Source organism: Mesoplodon bidens (assembly GCF_964165515.1).
Source record: "Mesoplodon bidens genome assembly, chromosome: 5".
NCBI classification, from domain to species: Eukaryota; Metazoa; Chordata; class Mammalia; order Artiodactyla; family Ziphiidae; genus Mesoplodon; species Mesoplodon bidens.
The window spans coordinates 112821594-112848324 of NC_138161.1; the positions used below are offsets into that span (position 1 = coordinate 112821594).

The 26731-nt window shown below is 36.4% G+C and overlaps 1 protein-coding gene across 4 annotated transcripts in view; it reads left to right on the forward strand.

The window, feature by feature from the left end:
* The window catches only part of ZNF148 (zinc finger protein 148), a 137242-nt gene that overhangs the window by 64027 nt on the left and 46484 nt on the right, over nt 1-26731 (forward strand). For all 4 annotated transcript variants that reach the window (XM_081236080.1, XM_081236082.1, XM_081236083.1 and 1 more), the window contains one exon: nt 19780-19905. In XM_081236080.1, coding sequence (XP_081092206.1) covers nt 19780-19905 — 126 coding nt within the window. The remainder of the gene's footprint in view (nt 1-19779; nt 19906-26731) is intronic.

A 26731-nucleotide genomic window follows, 5' to 3' on the forward strand; every position in this document is an offset into this window, starting at 1 on the left:
GAGCACAGGCTCCGGACGCGCAGGCTCAGCAGCCATGGCTCACGGGCCTAGCCGCTCTGCGGCATGTGGGACCTTCCCAGACCGGGGCACGAACCCGTGTCCCCTGCATCGGCAGGCGGACTCTCAACCACTGCGCCACCAGGGAAGCCCCCAAATATAATTTTTAAAACATGTAAGGCTACTCAGATTTTAAATTTTATTCTTTTTTTTTTTTTTTTTTTTTTTTTTGCGGTACACGGGCCTCTCACTATCGTGGCCTCTCCCGTTGTGGAGCACAGGCTCCGGACGTGCAGGCTCAGTGGCCATGGCTCACAGGCCCAGCCACTCCGCGGCATGTGGGATCTTCCCGGACCGGGGCACGAACCCGTGTCCCCTGCATCGGCAGGCGGACTCTCCACCACTGCGCCACCAGGGAAGCCCTTAAATTTTATTCTTGATTTAGTTTTGATAAATTATATTTTTCAAGAGATTTATTTTTTAATTGAACAAAAATATTTATAATATTTTCTTAATTCTTTTATTGTCTAAAGGATTTGTAATAATTTCTTTTTTCACATTCCTGATAGTGCTAATTGTCTTTTTCTTGATTAATCTGGGTAGAGGTTTATCAGTTTTACTGGTCTCTTCAAAGATTAAGGTTTGGTTTTATTGAGCTCACTATCGTTCATTTGAACTTTCTTTCATCTTTACTCTCATTTATTTCTTTCCTTCTGCTTACTTTATTTTTAATTTACTCTTTCTTTTCGTAGCTTCTTAAAGTAGAAGTTTAGATGACTGTTTTAGACCTTTCTTTGTATACATGTAGGTGTGTGTAACTACCATGACTCTCAGGATACAGAACATCATACCAAAGATCTTCCTGGTGCTACCCCTCTGTAGTCACACCTCTTCTTGTTACCCCCACCATTCCTAACCCCTGGCTATCCTACCCTAATCTGTTTTCCATCTCTAAAACTTTGTCATATTGAGAATATTATATCATGGAATCATATAGTATGTGAGCTTTTGAGACTGACTTTTTTCACTTAATGCCCTTGAGAGCCATCTGAGTTGTTGTATATATCAATTCTTTGTTCTTTTTTATTATATAGTAGTATTCCATGGTATGGTTGTACCACAGTTTAAACATTCACTTATCGAGAGACATTTTAATTGTTTCCATCTTTTGGCTATTACAAATAAAGCTGCTGTGAACATTCATGTGTAGGTTTTTGTGTGAACATAGGTGTACATATCTCCAGGATAAATACCGTGTCATACCCCTGCCACTGGATATAATCACTCCTAACATTTTGGTGTATGTTCTTCAGTGCTTCTTTGATGTGCCTACAATGCATAGGGTCATGTTGCTTTTTACCTATTCTTTCCATTTACCAGCATGGTTTGAACTTTTTTCAACTCCTTACTGTTCTAATACTTCTTAAATACCTGCTTGATATTCCAAATTTTGGGTAGTCCATAATTGAGTCCTGTTACTCCTAATAGATAATGATAAATTTGAGTCCCTTGTGAGAATGAATCAATGAAAAGTTGTCTCATACTGTATACCAAATGGCAGAATTTAGGATTTGTGTAACATTGCTTTATAGTAGTACATAACAGACATGAGACGTTATATCCCTTACTTACTACCTGTGCATTCCTGCTGATAAGGCAGAGTGGTGAAGGGCAGGCCTTGGGATCATGAATATACATTTTTGAGTTAAATAGAGGGCATTGACGTAGAACAGTATGATCCAGGTCCCCCAGAATGTGAAAGCTTAAGCTACATGGCCTTTCATCCTTTCTAGATTGTGTGCTAAAAGTCTTTTAAAAATAGATATTGAGATATTGGTGGTGCAGTGGTTGAGAGTCTGCCTGCCGATGCAGGAGACACGGGTTCGTGCCCCGGTCCGGGAAGATCCCACATGCAGTGGAGCGGCTGAGCCTGTGAGCCATGGCTACTGAGCCTGCACATCCGGAGCCTGTGCTCCGCAACGGGAGAGGCCACAACAGTGAGAGGCCCGCGTACCGCAAAAAAAAAAAAAAAAAAAAAAAAAAGATATTGAACATACAAGTGTTTTTTCCTTTTATTTGCTCATTCACTTGGAAGTCGCAAAGAACTTTATTTCATATTAACTTTTTTTTGTTAATTCAAAACAAAAAGTTGAGTTTTGTGTTTTCTTAAACTGTTAATAACAGTTTAGGTTCTGTAGCCTATGGAAACACCCTATTGTTTTGTGACAGTTGAAGTAAAAGTTTTTCATTTGTGGTAACTGCTGGTGTTCAGGATTTATCTTGACCTTACTACTCTAAATCAATCACCCAGCTTCAACTCTGTGGCTCTACATTTTCAACAGCAGTTCTGCAGTCTGCAGGCCAACCTTTTTTTAAAAATAATTTGTTTTATTTACTTATTTTTGGCTGCGTTAGGTCTTCGTTGCTGTGCGTGGGCTTTCTCTAGTTTTGGCGAGTGGGGGCTACTCTTCGTTGCGGTGCGTGGACTTCTCATTGCGGTGGCTTCTCTTGTTGCGGAGCATGGGCTGTAGGCGGAGGGGCTTCAGTAGTTGCGGCATGCGGGCTGAGTTGTTGTGGCTCGTGGGCTCTACAGCGCAGGCTCAGTAGTTGTGGCGCATGGGCTTAGTTGCTCCGTGGCATGTGGGATCTTCCTGCACCAGGACTCAAACCTGTGTCCCCTGCATTGGCAGGTGGATTTTTTTTTTTAAATTAGTTTCTGCTTTATAACAAAGTGAATCAGTCATACATATACATCTGTTCCCACATCCCTTCCCTCTTGCGTCTCCCTCCCTCCCACCCTCCCTTTCCCATGGCAGGTGGATTCTTAACCACAGCGCCACCAGGAAGTCCTGAAGGCTAACTTTTGAATGTCCGTAGTTTGCTCATTAGAACTTTGTTTTCAAAGATGTTAGAAATTTGATTTAAAATGAGCTAAAACTAATATTTCAGTTCCTCAGTTGCATTAGCCACATTTCAAGTGCTCAGTAGCCACATGTGGTTAATGGCTTCTGTATTAGCATAGCTAAAGAATATTTCCATCATTGCTGGAAGCTTTATTGGATAGCACTGTGTTAGAAAGCTTCTCAACTCAAAAACTAAATTTATTTCAGAAATTTGAAAAAAAATATTTGGCTTATCCTTTTAATTCTTATACCCATAGAAGAGGGATTGGGAACTTTATGGTCTATATTTTTCCAGTTTGATATCAAGTATGTTGAAGAGTAAAGGACATGTTTGTATTGACAAAATGGAGCAAACTGTCATTTGTAATGATATATGCCACATTTGTTTTCTAGAAGGCTATTGGGTTGTACTTGAACGAAAGGATTTTATAAATTAGGAGCTATAAAAAATCATGTTCTAGTCATTTGATGATATAATAAAGTGTAAGGTATTTCAGGTATTTATAACTCCTGAAAAAATATACTTCAGCGCTCGTGTAGCTTTTTTATTTTAGTCATGAATTTCTGTGCTGTAAAACAGCATGAATAAAATTGTAGACATTCTTTTATGCATTTAGTATTTATGATTATTTTGTTTAATGGTCTAGGAAACTCAAGACTTATTTAGCCCTTGCTTTAAGACCTCTCTTTTGTTTTTAGTTTTAAAATTGCCTTAAATCCTGTCATTAGTTTAAGGAGAATTGTATAGATACTTCCCCAAATACCTGTTGCTCCAGTCAGTAAAACTCCAATATGCTGTTGCTAGGAATTTGAGTGTATGTCTTGTAACGAGTGACATTTCTTCTCCTATTTAACAACAAAAATAATAATCATTTTATCCATGTCAGTGATTTTAAGATACTTAACTATTTTTGCCACATATTTTATACTCTGTTTTAGTTGCAGAATTGTATTACGTTTATTGGTAACGAATGATCTTTCACAATCATCCTAGAAGGTGACAAGTCTGTGCGGCTCTATTTATTTGCTTAAATAGTCATTGGTATGATACGTTTCTTCCTCTCTTTTTGGCTAACTCCCAGCTTGTTATCCCTATGACACTGTATACTTTTTCAACAAAGTTATTTATTAGTTGTAGCCAGCTCTTATTACCATTGTATTTCTTTTAAAGTTCATTTGGGGGATTCAGAAGTAATTTTATGTTCCTTGCAGCTTGGGTCCTTGTCTTTTGAGGCCATTGCATTGGCTTTTATTGGGTCTGTATACTTAAAGAGGTACTCCCCCCGCCCGCATTCAGATGCTTTTTACTTCAGCATACTCTTCGGCTATCATTTTCAGAAACACATTTATTTATTTGTTTGTTTGTTTGTTTGTGGTACGTGGGCCTCTCACTGTTGTGGCCTCTCCTGTTGCGGAGCACAGGCTCCGGAAGCGCAGGCCCAGTGGCCATGGCTCACGGGCCCAGCCGCTCCGCGGCATGTGGGATCTTCCCAGACCGGGGCACGAACCCGTGTCCCCTGCATCTGCAGGGGGACTCTCAACCACTGCGCCACCAGGGAAGCCCCAGAAACACATTTATTAATTGAGCTCATTTTAAAGGAAATATATGGTAATTTATATCAGTTCTCTAGGGTTTTTTTTTTTTTAAAGAAGATTTTACTTGCTTGTATGGCTCTTAGAAAGTGTCCTATTTGATAGGAATCAATATTTTAGCAGAAAACATGGAGTGAGTAATCTTGCTTTACAGTTTTTCCTGGTGAGAGTCATATTATTGCTTATTGTTACTGATTTCAACTCAACTGGCAAGTCGATGAATCAAGGTATCTCCACTAGTAGGTTGTTTTAGAGAGTTAACCCAGAATGGTCTATTTTTCATTATCCTCCAGCGCTCATAAAATTGTTGGACTCAATTTATCTTTTTCTTTTCCCCTTAGGTGGACATAAATTGTTAATAGAAGATTTCTTTTTAGATTCTTTAATAACATAGCCAGTCTTCTAACACTTTTCATATAGTTCTGTCTGATCTTTGGTGTCTAATTGCTTGGTTTGGAATTGTGAGATAGTGGTACTGATTGAGAGTTACACTCTTTCTTACATCAAGTAGTGCCCAGATTGGAAATCATTATAGACAAGGCTGTGATAGGGTCATTCTAGCTAGATCAGTCTCAGAGATGTCTACTTGGGGTTTTTTCATAATTGTATGATGAAGTTTATTATAAAAGGACTACATAATCCTTGTAAAAATTAAAATAGTATAGAAGAGAACAAAGAAAAAAGTAAAAGTTCCTTGTTTCCTACTCTGATTCCAAAGAGATAACCACTAATACTGATATCCTGGAAATTTTAAATTTATAACAAATATACAGAATATGTGTCTGTATTTATTTCTGTATAATGTGTTTTGTAAATATATATCTTATGAAAATATACATTTTGTTTTATACAAATTAGATGTTATTTTTATATACTTTTGAAATTTGCACTATTCATTTAATAACATTTTGTAGAAATTTCCATGTTATTGCATATAAAGCTTGCTTATTTATTTTAATGAATGATTAAATGACGTGCCTTATTTTATTTAACTGTTCCCCTATTGATGGATATTTATGTTATTACTAGATTTGTTTGAATGAAATAATGATGAAAGGATCATGCTTATATATATAGATAGCTATATATACAAGCATGTTTCTTGTATCTATCTATATGTCTACATATTTGTAAAGCTCTTTCTCTAGGTATATGTCTGTTTATTGAAATACAGCATTCATACAGAAAAGTGCACAAATTGTAAGTCACGAATTTCCTCAAAAATGAACATACATGTGTAACCGATACTCACATTAAGACATAGAACATTATCAGTATCCCAGAGACCCTCCCCTTCTTGTATCCCTTTTAGTCACAACCCTCCTCTAATTCCTAAAGATAACCCCTACCCAAACACTTTTATCATGGTCAGTTAGCTTTACCTGACTTTGAATTCAGTATAAATAGAATCATGTACTATCTACTCTGATGTGTGATTTCTTTGTTTTACATCTTTTATGAGATATGTCCATGTTATTGCATAGGTAGTTGTTTATTCTCATTTCTGTATAATTGTCAGTTGTGTGAATGTATCAATTTATTCATTCTAGTATATTAAATATAATAGCCATCTTGTTTCAAGATGTTGGCTGTTCTGAAAAGTGCTCCTGCGAATAGTCTTTTTTTTTTTTTTTGGCCGTGCTATGTGGCTTACAGGATCTTAATTCCCCTACCAGGGATTGAACCCCAGGCCCTGGCGGTGAAAGCTCTGAGTCCTAACCACTGGACTGCCAGGGAATTCCCTGCTGTGAATATTCATGGCTGTGTCTTTCGGTGCACGTGCACACTCATTTCTGTTGGTTTAATGCTGCTTAGGATTGAGTTTGCTGGGTATGGATATGTTCAGCTCTAGGAATTTCTGTCAGAAGTTTTTCTCAATGGTTTTGCCAATTTATACTAATTGCTCTGTATCCTTGGTATCTGTTAGGTTGCATTTCACTGATAACTAATGAAATTGAGTGCCTTTCATGTTTACTGACAATTTGGATATTATTTTTCTGTAAGGTACATGTTCATCTTTTGCCCATTTTTCTATTAGGTTGTTTCTTTCTCTTACAGATTTGTAATAGTTCTTTATATATTTGTTGGATATATATATCAATTAACTTTTCCACTCTTCCACTCTGATTTGCCTTTTTACTCTTTCGATGAACAGAAGTCAGTGTTAATGAAGTTCAATTTATGTCTTTTCCTTTTGGTGTTTTGTGTGTCCTATTTAATAATTCTTTGCCTGCCCCAAGGTGATGAAGATATTTTCCTTTGTTAACTTCTAGAAACTTTGATTTTCCTTTTCCATTTAGATTAACAATCCGTTTGGAATTGATTTTTGCTGATGATGTGAGATAGGGATCAAGATTTACTTGATGGCTTTTTCTTTTTTCCAACTCACCCATAGAAATTTTTTCAGTTTCACTTTGCTGGCTTAATGTTTCAATTCTTAGAATAACTTAATACATTAAGATAACAATGAATAGATTTTTCTTTGATTAATACTAGGGATTTGTACTAAGACTGGACTTAATGTCTTTTTAGGATTATAAAGTAACACGTTTGTTGAGAAAATTTAAAAACAATAAAGAAGATAATAAAAATTGCTGTAATCTTACTACTCTAGGATAGTCACTAACATTTTGTTGTATTTTAGTGTTTCCTTTTTTGTTTGTTTTCTGCATATGTTGTGTTTATATAAAATGTGCTGCATATGTATTTGTGTTTGTGTAAAATTATAAAAATATATTTATCAACATATTTATATCATTTAACCTTAAACCATGAGCATCTCACTATGTCATTAATATTATTCAAAAGTAAGATTTCTAATTACTGTATGTCATATATCTGTATTGTAATTTATCTCACTCTTTCTTTACTAGGTATTAGACTGTTCGCACTTTATGATCGTAAATAATATTGTGATGTTACATGTAGGCGTTGTTGTCATGTGAGATTATTTCTTCAGTATAGGTTTCTTAAGACTCTTGATTATATACTGGCCAATTTATAGCCCACAAATGTTGATCAATTTATTCTCCCTCTAGTAGTGTATGAGATTCCCAATTTAATGTCTTTTTAAATGATCTGGAGTAGGAAATGTGAAATATAATTTCCAGATTTGTACGTGATATTGAGAAAAAAGAAAAACAACTGGACTTGGTCTTGGGTTGGGAGTGGAGAAGAAAATTAAAAGATGTCTTTAGATGGGAGACTGGGATATGATATAGCATATTGAAAGGCACGGGGAAGAAAAGAAAGGCAGGGAGTTTGGAAGGAGGTTCTGATGTGGAAAAGGGTTTTATTTTTAGCAGTATTGAGTTTTAGATAATAGGATGTCTAAGTGGAGATGCTCTGTAGAAATTGGTAATCTTCTGTGGATCTAAGCAATTACACATCTGCAGTTGTGTAATAATAATTAATAACCATAGATATTTATTTAGAACTTGAAGGTTTTCAGGGTGATTTTTATGTAATCTCATTTGATTTTCTGATGTCTATAAGCTGGATATTATTACTACCACTAATAAACAGATGAGGAAATGATTATGATAATCAGTAGCATCAAAAAATCAACTATATATTGCTATGTACTATAGTTGATACTTTACATATATAATCTCTTTTAACTCTACAGAAGTTCTGTGAGGAATATTCCCTCCATTTATAGGTGAAGAAAGTTCCAAATGATTAAATTTTAGTTGTTTAGCCTCATGCTGCTAGTATTACTCTTTGGGATTAGATTGTATTTCTTTTAACTCCCAACCTATGCTTTTTTTATTTTTCCATACTACTTACGGAAGCCAAGTTTACCCAATAATAATTGGAAGAGGAGGGATTGAAACTCAAGTCTTAACGCTTCAATAAATATTGTTGATATTTTGTCCACTTTTTTTTTTTTTAATTATTTCCTTTCTCTTGAACCACTAGAAATTCTTTCCACATTTTGGCAGGAACCTAACTATAGTTTGTATATGGGAAAATGAAATATGTTTGTGTAAAAATCTTTTAAATAAGTTTGATTAATTTAGATTTTTAAGAAGCAGTTACATTGGGTTGGCCAAAAGGTTCACTCGGTTTTTTCCGTAAGATGGCTCTAGTAGCACTAAGTTGTCTTTAATTTCATTCGAAACAATTTTGTCTGATTGTATTGTGACAGCTGTCATATCAGCGTACATTTAAAGAAACATATCAAAATTGGTGAATTTTTGTGTAGCCATTTTAATATTGGAAGAAAAAAAACAACATTTTTGGTGTATTATGCTTTATTATTTCAAGAAAGGTAAAAACCCAACTGAAATGCAAATGGAGAAGGTGCTGTGACTGATTGAACGTGCCAAAAGTGGTTTGTGAAGTTTCCTGGAGATTTCTTCCTGGATGATGCTTCTCGGTTGGGTAGACCAGTTGAAGTTGATAGCGATCACATCAAGACATTAATTGAAAACAATCAATATTATACCACGAGGGAGATAGCCGACATACTCAGTATATCCAAATTAAGCTTTGAAAATCATTTGCACCAGCTTGGCTAGGTTAATCACTTTGATATTTGGGTTCCACATAAGTTAAGTGAAAAAAAACCTTTTTGACTGTATTTCCGCATGTGATTCTCTACTTTTTTTTTGGAAGCATTTTTTAAAAATTAACTAATTTATTTTTGGCTGCGTTGGGTCTTCGTTGCTCCGGGCGGCCTTTCTCTAGTTGTGGCGAGCAGGGGCTACTCTTTGTTGTGGTGCGCAGGCTTCTCGTTGCGGTGGCTTCTCTTGTTGTGGAATACGGGCTCTAGGCGTGCAGGCTTCAGTAGTAGTGGCACGCAGGCTCAGTAGTTGTGGCTCTCGGGTTCTAGAGCAGAGGCTCAGTACTTGTGCATGGGCCTACTTGCTCCGAGGTGTGTGGAATCTTCCTGGACCAGGGATTGAACTCATGTCCCCTGCATTGGCAGGCGGATTCTTTTTTTTTTTTTTAACATCTTTATTGGAGTATAATTGCTTTACAATGGTGTGTTAGTTTCTGCTTTATAACAAAGTGAATCAGCTATACATATGGCAGGCGGATTCTTAACCACTGCGCCACCAGGGAAGTCCCACGATTCTCTAATTAAACGTAATGAAAACGTTCCGTTTTTAAAACAAATTGTGATGGGCGATGAAAAGTGGGTACAATAATGTGGAACGGAAGAGATTGTGGAGCAAGCGAAATGAACCACCACCAACCACACCAAAGGCTGGTCTTCATCCAGAGAAGGTGAGGTTGTGTATATGGTGGGATTGGAAGGGACTCCTCTATTATGAGCTCCTTCCAGAAAACCAAGCGATTCATTCCAACAAGTACTGCTCCCAGTTAGACCAACTGAAAGCAGCACTCATCAAAAAGCGTCCAGAATTAGTCAACAGAAAACGCATTATCTTCCATCAGGTTAATGCAAGACTGCATGTTTCTTTGATGACCAGGCAAAAACTGTTACAGCTTGGCTGGGAAGTTCTGATTCATCCTCCATATTCACCAGACATTGCACCTTCAGATTTTCATTTATTTCGGTCTTTACAAAATTCTCTTAATGGAAAAAATTTCAGTTTCTTGGAAGACTGTAAAAGGCACCTGGAACAGTTCTTTGCTCAAAAAGATAAAAGTTTTGGGAAGATGGAATTATGAAGTTGCCTGAAAAATGGCAGAAGGTAGTGGAACAAAACAGTGAATACGTTGTTCAATAAAGTCCTTGGTGAAAATGAAAAATGTGTCTTTTATTTTCACTTAAAAACTGAAGGAGGGCTTCCCTGGTGGTGCAGTGGTTGAGAATCTGCCTGCCAATGCAGGGGACATGGGTTTGAGCCCTGGTCTGGGAAGATCCCACATGCCGCGGAGCAACTGGGCCCGTGAGCCACAACTACTGAGCCTGCGCGTCTGGAGCCTGTGCTCCGCAACAGAAGAGGCCGCGATAGTGAGAGGCCCGCGCACTGCGATGAAGAGTGGCCCCCGCTTGCCACAACTAGAGAAAGCCCTCACACAGAAACGAAGACCCAACACAGCCATAAATTAATTAATTAATTAATTAATTAAAAAAAAAAAACTTAAGGAACTTTTCAGCCAACCCAATAGTAATGGAAATAACACCAGATTAAGAGATACAAAATCGTGGTTTAAGTCCTAGGGTTGAAATACAATAGCTTGGGTAAGACACTTACCTCTGTGAAGTTTTAGTTTCTTTATTGGTAACATGAGGATAAAAAATAATTCACGGATTACAGTAAGTAGGATCTCTGTTGCTGGATTTGGAAGACTTGGGTGTAAATTTTTGTTTCCCTTAGACAAATAACCTTTCTCAGCCTTAGTTTTCTTATTTGTAAAATGGGATGAAAATGCTAACCTCATAGTCTTACTGTAGGATTAAATGCAATAGATTATACAGGATAGAGACCAAGAGCACCCGCCTCCCTCCCTGCATGCCCAACCATTGTGTCCTTAGTACCTAGGACAGTGCCTGGCACATAGTAAATGTCAGATAAATCATAGTTACTATGCTGAGGAGGCATCACAAATTTGTAGAACACCATATAAATGCTGGGTTTTTTTTTAAATTAATTTATTTTATTTTCGGCTGCATTGGGTTTTCATTGCTGCTCACAGGCTTTCTCTAGTTGTGGTGAGCAGGGGCTGCTCTTCATTGCGGTGTGTGGGCTTCTCAATGCGGTGGCTTCTCTTGTTGCAGGGCATGGGCTCTAGGCACGCGGGCTTCAGTAGTTGTGGCACGCTGGCTCAGTAGTTGTGGTTTACGGGCTCAGTAGTTATGGCACACGGGCTTAGTTGCTCCGCGGCATGTGGGGTCTTCCCAGACTAGGGCTCAAACCCACATCCCCTGCACTGGCAGGCGGATTCTTAACCACTGCGCCACCAGGGAAGCCCCTGGGGTTTTTTTTTAATTGAAGAGTAGTTGATTTACAATGTTGTGTTAGTTTCTGGTTTAAAGCAAAGTGATTCAGTTATACATATATATGTATATATGTGTGTGTGTATATATATGTACATATTATTTTTCACATTCTTTTCTATATTCTTTTCCCTGTGGATACAGTAGGATCTTGTTGTTTATTTTATGTATAGTAGTTTGTATCTGCCAATCCAAAAGTCCTGATTTATCCCTCCTCCGCTCCCTTTCCGCTTTTGTAACCATAAGTTTGTTTTCTATGTCTCTGAGTCTGTTTTGTAAATAAGTTCATTTGTGTCATATTTTAGATTCCACATATAAGTGATATCATATGATATTTGTCTTTCTCTTTCTGACTTACTTCACTTAGTATGATATTCTCTAGGTCCATCCATGTTGCTGCAAATTGCATTATTTTATTCTTTTTTATGGCTGAGCAGTATTCCATTGTGTATATGTACCACATCTTCTTCATCCATTCATCTGTCGATGGGCATTTAGTTTGCTTCCATGTCTTGGCCACTGTACATAGTGCTGTTATGAACATTGGGGTGCATATATTTTTTTGAATTATAGTTTTCTCCAGATATATGCCCAGGAGTGGGATTGCAGGATCATGTGGCAACTCTATTTTTAGTTTAGAAAAATTATAGAACAGTTTTTTAAACTTATTATGAAATAATTTTAGATTTATGACAAAGTTGCAGAAGTAGCACTGAGTTCACATAAACTCATCACCCAGCTTCCTCTGATATCAAAGCTTATGCAACCATAGTACAGTTATCAAAACCAGGAACTTAATGTTGGTAAAATACTATTAAATAAACTACAGACCTTAGTTGAATTTCATCTGTTTTTCCCCTAATATCCCTTTTCTGTTCCAGGATTCAGTTCAGGATTCCACGTTGTATTTAGTTGTATCTTCTTGAGTCTCCACTATTCCATGACAGTTGTTCAGTCTTTGCTTATCTTTTATGACCTTGATAGTTGACGAGTATTGGTTAGTTATTTGTAGAATGTCTCTTAATTTGCGGCTGCCTGATGTTTTCTTTCTTTTTTTTCCTCTTTTTAAAATATTTATTTATTTGACTGTGCTGGGTCTTAGTTGCAGCATGCGGGATCTTCAGCTGTGGCATGTGAACTCTTAGTTGTGGCATGCAGTTCTAGTTCCCTGACCTGGGATCGAGCCCAGGCCCCCTGCATTGGGAGTGCAGAGTCTTAGGCACTGGACCACCAGGGAAGTCCCTGCCTGATGTTTTCTTATGATTAGATTGAAGCTTTCATTTTTCGACAATTTCCACAGAAATGCTGTGCTCTTCTCAGTGTATCATATCAGGGAGTATAAAATGTGGATGTATGTATTATTACAGGTGATATTACACTCTCAGTACTTTGTTAATGTCATATCTGCCAGTTTTTCCCTTAAAGTCACTTTTTTCTTCTTTGTAATTGGCAAATATCTTGTAGGAAATAGTTTGAATCTGCTTAAATATCCTATTTCTACTGAAATTTTTTCCTACCTATTTAAGCATCCATTGGTGGATCCTGCCAGTTGTAGTTATTAATGGTAGTGTTTGCCTAAATGTGAATTTGTATTTTCCTCATTTCTTCTATATTTATGTTAATTATAGCTGTCCCTTCTCTCCATTTAAAAAAATTATTTCCATTTATATCAGAATGGATATTGCCTTATTCTTTGAGTTATAATCTGGTACTGTCATTTATTTTTTTTCTCAAGTTGTTTCAGCTTTGCCTATTGGGAGCTCTTTCAGATAGACCCTTGTGTCCTTTTGACATGTACTCTAGTTTCTGGCACCACAAGATGTTCCAAGGTCATCGTATAGTTTTCTTTGCCCAGCTTTGAAATCAGTTGGTTCTCCAAGGAGCTCCATTTCCTTTTGTTTGGATAATGGTATTTAGAAACTAAGTTTTGGATGGTAGGTGTGTTGGATTTCATTGCTTCTTAGTGATCTCAGCCGACAGAGCTAGGCAGTACATGTGTGTCTACTAACTCACATGTGCACACTCGTCTATACTAATTTCTTTATGTTGGTTGGGCCCAGGCACCTGCATTGAAAGAAATTGAATGGAGAAAAGGGAGGGAATGCAAAATATAGTTAAGATGTATCTAGCTCAGTGGTTCTCAAAATTTCTGGTCTTGGGGACCCCTTTATTCTTAAAAATATTGAGGACTCTTAACAGCTCTTCTATTGGTTATATATATCGATATTTACCATTTTAGAAATTAAAACTGAGAAATTTAAAATTTTATTTATTAATTTATCAGTAACAAATCCCATTACATGTTAACATATAGCATATTTTTAATGAAATATAACCCTGTTTATAATTTAAACATTTTGTGAGAATTCATTTTACAATTTTACAGATCTGTTATACTGTCTGGCTTATCTCATATTTGCTAATACATTTAGTCTGTGGTGATATCATATGTTAGTTAGCTTCTAGGAAATGCCGCTATATACTCATAAGAGGAGAGTGAAAAAAAAATAGGTATTATAATGGAAGTATTTTTGACCTCATGGAGCACCCCACTGGAAAGGGTGTCAGGGATCTTCAGAAGTCCCTGGACGAAACTTTGAGAGCCACTGACAGAGGTGTACTAAAACTCTTACAAAATAAAGGTACGTATATAGTAGAAGGATGGATGCAGAAGAACTTGTGTGAGGAAACGCAAAGAACTTAAACCATGATGCTATAGAAGTTAAAAGAATAGAATTTCTGGGTAGGATGGGGGTGGTCAGCACTGTTTCAGGTAAGATAACTTGATTTGATCACTTCTTCCACTTCATCTTATAGTTATCTAAATTGTAAGATGCTGATATAGCAACCAAAATGCAAATTTATAATGAGAAATATTATAGAGAAGTACACTAGAATGTTTGTTGTGAAGTGTGGGTCCCTGAACCTTTTCAAAAGCAAAAGATAGTTATGGACTTTCTCAAACCCTGACAAATGTAGCTCCTTTCAGAAGTTTGCACGCAGTTGGGTCAGGCAGAAAGGGAGGGTTATGGTTCATGATTCATATAAAGGCCTTTCCATCAATGTGCTGCTTTTCTTCCTGGCCCTATTCTGTGGCTTGTTGAGCTTGGAATTATAAATCTTCCTGTTGACTGGTTATATGTAACTGTTCTTTCCAAAACCATCCTGGAAATAAACACACACACACGCATACACACAGAGATATATTCTTGGTGTTAAATTTCTCTTTTTCTGGACTCCATGAATACTTCTAAATATTGCTACATTATTTAGGCAGTATATTTGCAGTACAGTTAATTGTTTTATATCTTTCTTTTTACATTTAAACACTTGTAGTACTTGTGGTCACTTTGATTCAATTTGTTTCCTAGGCAGTATTTTGGAACAATTTCCTTCTAGCGATAGTTACCCATTCTTCTTATATGACTACATACTGTTTTTACTCTCAGAATAACCATTTCTCTAAGTTTGGTGGCAGTTATTTTGCCTATATGCTTACTACAGATTATTCTTTTGAAAAGTTTGGCCATAAGAGGAAGGAAGTTGCTGGAAATATTTTGGTCCACAAGAATTTATAGGGTAAATTTAAGCGTGCTTTTAGGCAGAGAAGTTGTTGGTGAAGCAAGGGAGATTATTTTAGAGAAGCAGTGAAGCTGCAGAGCCTTAGAGATGGGTGGTAATGGAATTAGTAGCACAGAGTATAGAGGAAAGCACAGGATGCTTTCTTTTTTCTTAAACAGGGGTGGGAAGATGAATGAGAATACCTAAAAGAGAAATTGAAAATTGAAAGGAACATAAGGCTCCAGAAATGGGGAGATTGTAAGAACAGATACTTCTGCCAAGTGACCTAGGTCTTTTCTGTAAAGTAGATCGTGTAGAATCTTGAAAGCTGAGCTGGGGAGAGTATAATTGATATTATGGGCAACAAGGAGCTATTGTAGATTTCCTCATTGGGGAAATGGCAAGAAAACAGTTTTATATTAATTTATTTGTGAAAGAATACATTGGTATATGATAATGCCCTAAAGTATCAAGGTTGATAGGGTCAATTGGAATGAAATGCATATGGACGTAGGCTATTGAGAATGAAGTGAAAGAAGAGTCTAAAATGATTGTAAGGGGTCACCTTGTTTGGGAGTTAGGGGTAGACCAAAATTTGCAAACGACATGAAATGTTCTTCACATACTATGTCTGGCAACATTATTTTAGGTATGTTTAAATTTGTTACATCGCTTAATAACATTATTGAGTGTGGAAGAAAGTTGTTGGGAAGAGTAGCATGTTTGGAAGAAAAAAATTAAAGGGGGATAGATATAGTTGCAGTTATTTCAGATCTCATGAATTTCTCCATTTGGTTCCTGCCCTTATTCCCTGTATCATTCATTTAGATTGAGCCGAATATGTGCCATTTTATTCGTTTATTAGTGTTACTAGTTTTTTTTTTTTAAGGCGTCAAAACTTCCCATCTGCATTTTAAGACCTTTGGAAAGGAGACCTTGTCATAGAATGTGTTCTCAGTATCTAGTATTTTGCTCTGTACATACTAGAATCTCAGTAAATTTAAAACTTCCATTGTCTTACTTTAGACTGACTGAATTTAGCATGTAGCAGGTACTTAATAGCTGTTGAATGAATAAGTGAGTGAAAGCTGTTATGAGAAATACAAAAGAAGACTATCTTATTTTCAGATACCAAGATAAGATACAGGTACATGAAATAGTAAAATATAAAAGACATGAAATAAGTCCTGAAAAAGAAAGAGTCATTCTGGATTCTGGGTGTGATTTACTAGTGATTAGAATCAAGGGAAAGATTTTTTCAATATAGAGAGGCCTCTTTATGTTTAAAGTTGGGAGAATAAAGAGAGAGTGATCAAAAATGAGGAATACCTCAGTATAATTAGGAGATATATATTAGAACTAGCAAGAATGAACCAGCTTGGGCAGTGGCAAGGGGTGAGGAAGCATGGGCTCTGCCTCTTGATAGGATGTTGGGGAAGAAGTTAGATGAATATACAAGGTAGATATGACATGGGAGTCATGCCTGATGGCTTCCCCAGTCTCAAAGTGGAGATCCAGAGGGAGCTTTGATCAGTGGATGAGCAGGGGTCTTACAGCTTCAGGTGGAGAAGCGTCTGGGTTTAGTCACATCTTACGAGAGAAGTATGAGTAGGGTGATTGACAGTATGGATGGTATTTCTGGTTTGGTAGTGAGGAAAGCATTGAAATTCAGGCTCTCAAATGTAGGCAGGAGGTTGTACATGGGACTAGGTGAAGTGGTAAAGATTAAGCTATGGGGAAGAAACCAAGAGGTTTTCTTGTTTTTGTTTTTTAGTCTGACATACTTCCTAGCCTGTTGATTTTCTTGATGTTCCAATGAATGTGTTTCAAAAATCCAGCAAACCTGTCTTTTCAACTATCACACATCTGCAAATGCCTGCTTTGATTAATTATACTTTGGTTTATTTTAGGTGAAAAGTAACACTGAGTACTTGATTTTCTTTTAAAGATAGTTCTCAAGGAAATAGTAGGGAACTTATAGATGAATTGTTGTCTCTTTTGTCATGCTTAAGAAGTTTACATGTGTGTATAGATTATCGTAGTCTTTCTTGGGCCAAAGAAGATTCATTTTCCCAGACTTTTTGCACCTCATTCTTTCTAGTTGCCTTGTCATTTTCATACCCATCTCTTTATGTTTATGGATTTACCAACATCCTTTCTAAGCACCTTAGGCTGGACCATATACTTCAGTGTGTGGTTGTGTTATATGTAGAGATTACTTTATTCCATTTATGAGTGATAAGCCTGTTGGACTGTTCTAAAAATGTAGCTTGCTTTGTGCCTATTGGTATTCACAATGCTTTGATTCATTGATACTTCTAGGTTTTGGTCCGTACTTTCATAATGTTAAAAGTGTACCTTATATTTGTCAATGCTAGTACCAATATGATCACTTTCCATATATGTGAAAATAGTAAAAGGTTCAGATATATGAATTAATGTTTTTCACTGTGTGCACATAAAGGTTCTTCCTTTGTTTGTGAATAGCTGCTTATTGAAGAACTTATTTGTGAATCTGTCTTACACTCTACTCGACACTTTTGCTGAAAAAAAGTTCATCTTCCTTATTTTTTAAAAATTAATTAACTAGCTAATTTATGGCTGCGTTGGGTCTTCGTTGCTGGGCGCAGGCTCTCTCTAGTTGTGGCGAGCAAGGGCTACTCTTTGTTGCGGCGCACGGGCTTCTCACTGCGGTGGCTTCTCTTGTTGCGGAGCACGGGCTCTAGGCACACAGGCTTCAGTAGTTGTGGCATGTGGGCTCAGTAGCTATGGCTCGCTGTCTCTGAGCACAGGCTCAGTAGTTGTGGCGCACAGGCTTAGTTGCTCTGTGGCATGTGGGGTCTTCCCGGACCAGGGCTCGATCCCGTGTCCCCTGCATTGGCAGGTGGGTTCTTAACCAGTGTGCCACCAAGGAAGTTCCCGTCTCTTCCTTACTGCTGCATGCTATATTTTCATGGTTTCTTTGTAATTTATAAGTTGACAGAAATGTTGGAACTACTTTTTGCTGCAACATAAGACAGAGCAGTTCAGCAGCTACTTAGTCTGTTGTCATTTCTCCTTGTCTCATACCCAGTTTCAGTAGTTGTATTTCAGTAAACATCACTTCAAAGATGGTAACATGTCTGTATTCCAAAGCCTTGTTAGAGGTGACCTTACCATTCTATTTTATGTTTCAAATAATTACACCAAAAGAAGCCATAAGAATGGTCATTAGTATGATTCTCTAACCTGATAGAAAGAATTATTAGCTAAATAATCATTTACAGTCATGTTTTTATGCCTAGGTTCTCCTTGGTTTGCAATTCTCACACCCCCCACATTTCAGGAATTTTTGAAACCTTCCAGTTCTTCATTTGGTTAGTTTGAAATTCCTGGCTTATGTTGCATTTCCCTCATGAACCCCTCTGCACAGCTCTGTCTTCCAGCTTTACACTATGAGTTTGTAAGATGTTTATAACCTTTTGCACCCCCTTTTTAAGTGTATTTTTTGAAAATGTAGCCATTAGCACATTGTATTTCCTGGACTATTATCAAGATTTTTTAAAAAGCTTATAAACAACAGAAATTTATTTCTCACTGTTCTGGAGGCTGGAAGTCCGTGATCAGGGTGCAGGCATGGTCGGGTGAGGGTCCCGGTTGCAGACTTCTCGTGTCCTCACATGGTCAAAGAGTCAAGGATTTTTAATGTATTTCAGAGCTTGTTGAGTTGAAAGTTTCTTAGTTTTAAGATACTTGTGTTTTCATTTCAAGGATAGGTTGAAAATGTAGCACAGCAGGATGACTGTGCACCATCAATTTGATGAGAATTGATGCTACCGTTAGTGATCATAGAACCTCCATATATTTTTTTAATTAAAATTTTTTTTTTACTTTTTGTTGTGCCAGGTCTTAGTTGCTGCTTGCGGGCTCCTTAGTTGCGACATGTGTGCTCCTTTGTTGTGGCATGTGAACTCTTAGTTGCGGCATGCATGTGGGATCTACTTCCCTGACCAGGGATTGAACCCACGTCCCCTGCATTGGGAGATGGATTCTTAACCACTGTGCCACCAGGGAAGTCCCCATATTATTTTTTAGGACACATAGCTCTTCACATCTGTGAGAACTGAGATCTAAAGATGAGATAACATTGTTGATATCTTAACATTTCTTGTTATCATGTAGCTAGAATTGTGTCTTGTACATAGCAGGGGCCTAAAACCATATGCAGTTCTATAAACACACATTTGGTGATGGCTTGTTGTAGAGGCCAGAAAAATACTGGCTAAGATATTGCCAAAAACATTGAACTTAAAGATAATTAGATTTCATTGTTAGTTTATCATTCCTTTTTTGATGAGATTACCTTTTAGAATTTTGTGTTGTTTTTGTGATGTTTTGTAAATTGAGAGAAACCCATCATGAAGTCTGAATACCCCTTTTATCCCCCAGTATTTTATTGATTTTGGAATTTAACCTTTTGTTGTGCCTTTATCTTTAACATCAGTTTCCTTAAATGTGGGAGTGAAATTGTGTGCTCACTTCTCCTTTATTCTGCTAGGTCTTAATTATCTTTTCCCAGGACATGTTAATCTTTTTCTTTCCAGATAAATTTTTGTAAAATCCTAGTTTATTCCCTCAATTTATATACTGTTGATTCTTATATATCAATTACATATTAATGAATTCTTCAACACACTCTTTACTTGCACACACAAATAATCATTTTGGGAGCACCTGTAGGTAGGTTTAGCAAAGGATTAAGCATGCAATGGCTTTTTGTCACAACAGACTTTTTGTTTATTTCTAAAATTGGCTTTTTTTTTTTAACAGATAAGTGTAAAGCAGGAAATTACTTTTACTGATGTATCTGAGCAACTGATGAGAGACAAAAAACAAATCAGAGAGCCAGTAGACTTACAGAAAAAGAAGAAACGGAAACAACGTTCTCCTGCAAAAGTAAGAGAATATTTTAAGGTGGTGGTTCCTAACATATTACTCCCATACAATTGCTTAATCTTATTGGCAGGAATCTGGCTGGACCATAGGCAACATAAAAGTCTTATGTGGCTTAGTAAAGTTGGAATGTTGCATCAGCTTCACCAGGAGAAAGGAATGGATGCTTGCCTAAATGGAGGTGGTGGGCCACTGCTTTAAATTTTTCCACTTCCCTTTCACCATGTTTTTTTTTTGTTTGTTTTGAAAACAAACTTTTCTTACCCCGTGTCTCTCTTTTCTTTAAAAACTAACAGATGGTATGCAGTGCCCTTGCTTCTCATTCATATTAGTTTTACTTATTTTAATATATGGTTTCAGGAAAATTCAGTATTGATTACTCATTAGGAAAAGGTTGTATGATAACTGTGCTAGAATAGAATGTAAGCTCCACGAGGGCAGGGACTAATTTTATTCACAGCTATATCCCAAGAGCCTGGAATAGTAGGCCTAAGGGACTCTCAGTAAATACTGTGGGTGAATGAATGGATTAATAAATAAACAACTGACCCATAAATACTATTAGGAATTGCCTGCCTTTTTTCCTTTTCAGTACAGTAGTAGTTGACTATATGTAGCATTTTGGTATTCCGGGGAAGTCTTTGAACTCTGTATAGTATAATTTATATCTTTATAGTTATTTTTCATCTTTTGTTTTCTTTCCTCATATAGTGAAGAAGGCTTTTTAAAAAAGATTTTATAACATGACCTTTTTATTTTGAGGGCTACTTGTTTTTGTATTTGTGATTTAAATCATAATCATCATCATTATTTGTATACTTTTGGACTCAGATGGTGTGCTGAACCCAGTTTGTACTGGCTTGCCAGAGCTGATTGCTGAATTTTCAGGAATTTTGCAAGCTGGTGCTAAAACCATTGGTAGCTTGAAATTAGGCATGGTGAGAATATTTACACCATGGAAATCAGCAGCGCCGCCCACTGACTCCTTAAACTGTTGTTAAACATTTACCAACATACCACTGCTTTTGGGATATATAAGCGTGGCTACTGTTTGAAAAATATAGAGACTAAAATAACCCATAGTTACATTTCCTAGAGATGAATACCTTAATTTTCTGCCATATTCCCTTTCTATTTTCAAATTTGTGTAGATTGTCTGAATTTCCTGATTTGTAACTTAAAAGAGTATGTGAGCTATTTTTAAAGTTATTAAATATTTTTATAACAATTTTATTACCTGCATAATGAATGTATTATTTTTTGATATATCACATTATATTCAGTGATTGCTCTGTTGTTGGAAAGTTGTTTTCTCTTTGCCTTCATTTTAAGTCATGCTGCTCTTGAAATATTTGTGTATGGATTTTCATGTACTACTAAATCAAAGGGCGTGAACTTTTAAAAAGGTTTCTTTAAAAATAAATGAGTACATAAGCAAGGAAGCAAGCAAAATAAGTAAAGTTTCTTGATAATGTTACTCCTTCCACAAATGTTCTATCAGTTACATTGCTACCTGCAGTGGACCTAAGGTGTGTTTGTCCATACTCTCACCAGCCTTGAGTATGAAACTTTGTTTTTTTTGTAGCTTAAGATGGGTGTCTCATTATGGTTTAAATTTTAATTTCTTTGGTTATTGGTCATACTAAAACTTGTGGGGTTTTTTTCATAATTATTGACATTTTATATTTCATGTTTTGTGGAATCCCTTTATGCCCCCCTTCCTTTCTTCCCTTTCTTTTCTTGGGGTTAATGTTTTCTCAGTGATAGATGATACTTTTAAAATCTTACATTAATGAATACATCAAGTTCTTTGAGGAAAAAATTAATTTCTAAAATTGAGATAGTGATTATGTTACTTTGGGTTCATTGCTGATCTATGGGGAATCTATTTCAAGTCTTTAAAAATAACATAATGTATGTAAGTTGTACATTTTCCTTGATGTTTTATTGCCATGTTTTTCTGATACTATTCTTGAGTATAATTCTGAAATTCTGACTAAAACTCAGATTATTATCTTCTAGTAGGGTGTTATTTGGAATCTTTATATGTTCTAGGTAGTACAGATCAGATTTTTACAGTATAAGCCATTTTTGCTTGTCTAATTTGAGATAAACTTATTTATAATGTATTATCAAAATATTTCTAAGGACATTATTTAAGTATTTATATATATATATATATGTAGTTGCTAGATGAAAGATTTGGCCTATTCTGAGTATACTGTATATAAGAAAATGTGTTGGGCAGTCTTTTTAGAGCGTTCTTAGGAGGCTGAAATGACTGGAAATAATATATGGCAGACATGGATGTGAGAATAACAAAAACAATTATTTTTAGATTGTCCTGACCTGTTACATGTAATAGGACAGAGAATGGTTGTGGTCTGTTTTTAACACTGGTCTTGCAGTGTCCAGATGAGTGGTTTTGTGTCTGGAGTCTCAGAACTTTGAACATGTGTTTAAACATTCACACTTTTGATTTTTCATTAAAGTAACTCTCCCCCTTCTGTATGAAGAGAAAGAAAACCTTATCTCATGTTTATAAATCAATGTGTTGCTTGTTTTAAACTCCTTAAAAACAGCTTTAAGTTTCTCAATTAATTGTAATGTATTATGCTTAGAGGACTCCACTCTCTGCCAACACTTTTCCCAAATCTTGGATTTTGCCATTACTAATATTTTGAGTATATGTTACCATTGTGTCATGTTAGATTGGGGATCCGTACAGGAAGTATCACTGGAGTTTATCTTATGTACTTTTAGTAAAAATATTAGAGCTTACACATCCATGTAGACCTGGTCCCTTCCAACTAAGCTTTGTGGTGAGAAATACTGTAATGTTATGTCATTTTTAGCTGCCATGAATTTTAAGCAGTAGTTGCTTCCTGAGCCTTTATCATATGGCAAAGCTTAGTCATCTTAAGGTAGATTTGACACTTGAAAATTGCCAAAATATGTTTGGCAGCATGTCTGAAGAAGAGGGTAATCAAGCTAGGGAATGTTATCTTGATCAAGTTATTTGATACTGTCATGGAATAAGTTGTTTTATGAAAGCAAATTTTCTATATAATAAAAACTTGTCCCTTTTAAATGTTTAAATTTAATTTTATTTTAACCACTTAGTTGGAAATCTTTAATATGTTGTTTTCTTTTAAAACATAGTGCATTTGAACATAATTCAGCTTTTAATGCTTTGGGGTTGATGTTGTAAACATTAAAGAAGAAATCATATGTATCATAGTGAAGCCCTCTGGGAAGACTGAGATGTTAGGGCTTTTTTCCCCTCATCCTGAAAACTCCTGACTGCTAGACTTTTAAGAGTTTTTTGACTGCTTATAATTGCTTCACTGTCTCATTCCTTAATGATATACTATTCATTTTTATATTGCTATACCTATGTGGCCACTTAACATCACTTTCCATTGCCCCTTTGACTCTTTTTTTGTTTTGTTGTGGATTAGGACTACAGAGAACTAAAGTTATTAGAAATGTATGAAAAGTTTTAGTAGACTTAATTCAGTCTCAGTGCATTCATGTTGGTGGTTCTCGTGGCTCTGCATTAGATCACCCATAGGGCTTTTCCAGTTATAAATATGCAGGCCCCATCCCCGGAGATTCTAATTCAGGGGATTTCCATTTAGACTAAAAGAGTCCAGGGTGATTGTGGTTTACATTTTTTTTTTAAAGATCACCTAGTCTTTTTTTGTTGAATTTATTGTCCTGACTTTAATGTCATGTCCCTGCAGTACTTGGCGAGGTCAATTTTCACCCTATTTTTATTGTTCTTTGCAAAACCTCACATAAAACAGTCTTCCTTTCCACCATATTTAACACTATTGTAAGAAATGAAATTGCTTTCCTACTATTCTGGTTCATTCTCTTTTAACATTCTTTGCATACTAAAAAGGTTGCTCTCAGCTTTTCTTGTTTTCCAAACTTTATAATAATAACAACTATTTTTATAGTGCTCTTACACACACTAGTATGTGGCAGGCACTGTTCTAAACACTTGATATCATTAACTCATTTAATCCTCACAACTCTGAGTACTGTTTTTTTTTTTTAATTTAATTTTATTTTTTTTTTTATACAGCAGGTCCTTATTAGTCATCAGTTTTATACACATCAGTGTATACATGTCAATCCCAATTGCCCAGTTCATCCCCCCCACCCCTGCCGCTTTCCCCACTTGGTGTCCATACGTTTGTTTTCTACTTCTGTGTCTCTATTTCTGCCCTGCAAATCGGTTCATCTGTACCATTTTTCTAGGTTCCACATATATGCATTAATATACGATATTTATTTTTCTCTTTCTGACTTACTTCACTCTGTATGACAGTCTCGATCCATCCACGTCTCTACAAATGACCCAATTTCGTTCCTTTTTATGGCTGAGTAATATTCCATTATATAGATGTACCACATCTTCTTTATCCATTTGTCTGTCAGTGGGCATTTAGGTTGCTTCCATGACCTGGCTATTGTAAATAGTGCTGCAGTGAACATTGAGGTGCATGTGTCTTTTTTTTTTTTTTTTTTTTTTTTTTTCTTTTTGTGGTATGCGGGCCTCTCACTGTTGTGGCCTCTCCCGTTGCGGAGCACAGGCTCCGGACGCGCAGGCCCAGCGGCCACGGCTCACGGGCCCAGCCGCCCCGCGGCATATGGGATCCTCCCAGACCGGGGCACGAACCCGTATCCCCTGCATCGGCAGGCGGACTCTCAACCACTGCGCCACCAGGGAGGCCCCCATGTGTCTTTTTGAGTTATGGTTTTTCTCAGGGTATATGCCCAGTAGTGGGGTTGCTGGGTCATATGGTAATTGTATTTTTAGTTTTTTAAGGAACCTCCGTACTGTTCTCCATAGTGGCTGTATCAATTTACATTCCCACCAACAGTGCAAGAGGGTTCCCTTTTGTCCACACCCTCTCCAGCATTTGTTGTTTGTAGATTTTCTGATGATGCCCATTCTAACTGGTGTGAGGTGATACCTCACTGTAGTTTTGATGTGCATTTCTCTAATAATTAGTGATGTTGAGCAGCTTTTCATGTGCTGCTTGGCCATCTGTGTGTCTTCTTTGGAGAAATGTCTATTTAGGTCTTCTGCCCATTTTTGGATTGGGTTGTTTGTTTTTTTAACATTGAGCTGCATGAGCTGTTTACATATTTTGGAGATTAATCCTTTGTCCATTGATTCTTTTGCAAATATTTTCTCCCATTCTGAGGGGTGTCTTTTTGTCTTGTTTGTAGTTTCCTTTGCTGTGCAAAAGCTTTTAAGTTTCATTAGGTCCCATTTGTTTATTTTTGTTTTTATTTCTATTAGTCTAGGAGGTGGATCAAAAAAGATCTTGCTGTGATTTATGTCAAAGAGTGTTCTTCCTATGTTTTCCTCTAAGAGTTTTATAGTGTCCAGCCTTACATTTAGGTCTCTAATCCATTTTGAGTTTATTTTTGTGTATGGTGTTAGGGAGTGTTCTAATTTCCTTCTTTTACATGTAGCTGTCCAGTTTTCCCAGCACCACTTTTTTTGGCTGCATTGGGGCTTGAGAATCTCAAGTCTTAATAGTAAAAGTTTCTGGATAAATGAGGTATTACCACCCGACTTTGCTATTGACTTATGTGAATTAGGTGATAATGTTTTCCACCACAGAAGGGTTTTATGAGGATTGTTGAGTTAACATTGATGAACTCTAAGAATCCTTTGCAGTAAAATATAACAATATTACCTTAATCCAGTATTATATATGTTTATAGGTCTTTTCAAACTCTTTAGTAATAGAATGAGGTAGAGCAGAGTGCTTTTTGATTACCTTATTCTGAAATGTATCTCCTTTTTCATTCTCTCAGCAAATAATTTGAGTGCCTGTTATGTGCCAGGATCTCTTATCAGGTACTGAAGAAAGGAACTGGGTTTTTTGTTATAACACTGTAGGTGGTCTGAGTAGAAATTGATTTTTCAGAGTTATGCTGAACTCAGGAAGGAAGAGCCTATCCCACAAATCAAATAGATTATGAATTATATAGAGAATCCATTCCCAGCAATTTATTATACACCACTGGTTCCCAGAAAAGATTAGTGATTTTAGAATCAAAAAGATTCTGAATTGAGTGATTTAAAATGAGGAAAATTTCATTGAAAGAAGGAGAGAAATAGATATACTAGCTATTTGTCAAGCTTTCTCCTACATGTTAGCTTGATTGTGGAAGGAGTAGCCTTACGGTAAATAACTGATTGTAAGACTGGGGATGGAAATAAGGAATAGTACTTAAGAGAGAAACAAAGAAGAAAATTAGTTTAAAAAAAAGTATTAGCATTTTATTTATCTAATTTCTCCAGGGAATTATGTATTCTGGGTAAATAATTTTTCTACAGAACCAAACCCTAATTTTAAAAAATACTTGGATGTAAATCTTTCTTTTAAAAAATCCACATACTTCTTTGCCCGATATTTAGGAAATATGAGAGAAATAACCTTTTCTAAGGCTCAGGGTCATTCTCCTGAACATCAGTTATTGATCTCATGTTATATATACCATGCTTATGATATAGTGAATTTCATGTTCTAGCACTGGCAAAAGCTTGCCACTTAGAAATGAAATTTGTTAATAAGTAAAAACAAATGCTGAGAGACAGCAAATGGAGAATGAAAGAAAGTGACAATGTGAGGGTGGGATATTAACGATAAGTAGGATGGTCAAGATGTTTAGGTGGTTATTGCTTTGGGCTACTTTGTTATTTTGTTGTATGTCTTTGGGCTTGCACTGTTCTTCCATTTCTAGTTGGATTTGGAGCGTAAAGGGAATTTTAGATCTCACTCCCCACCCTCAGTTG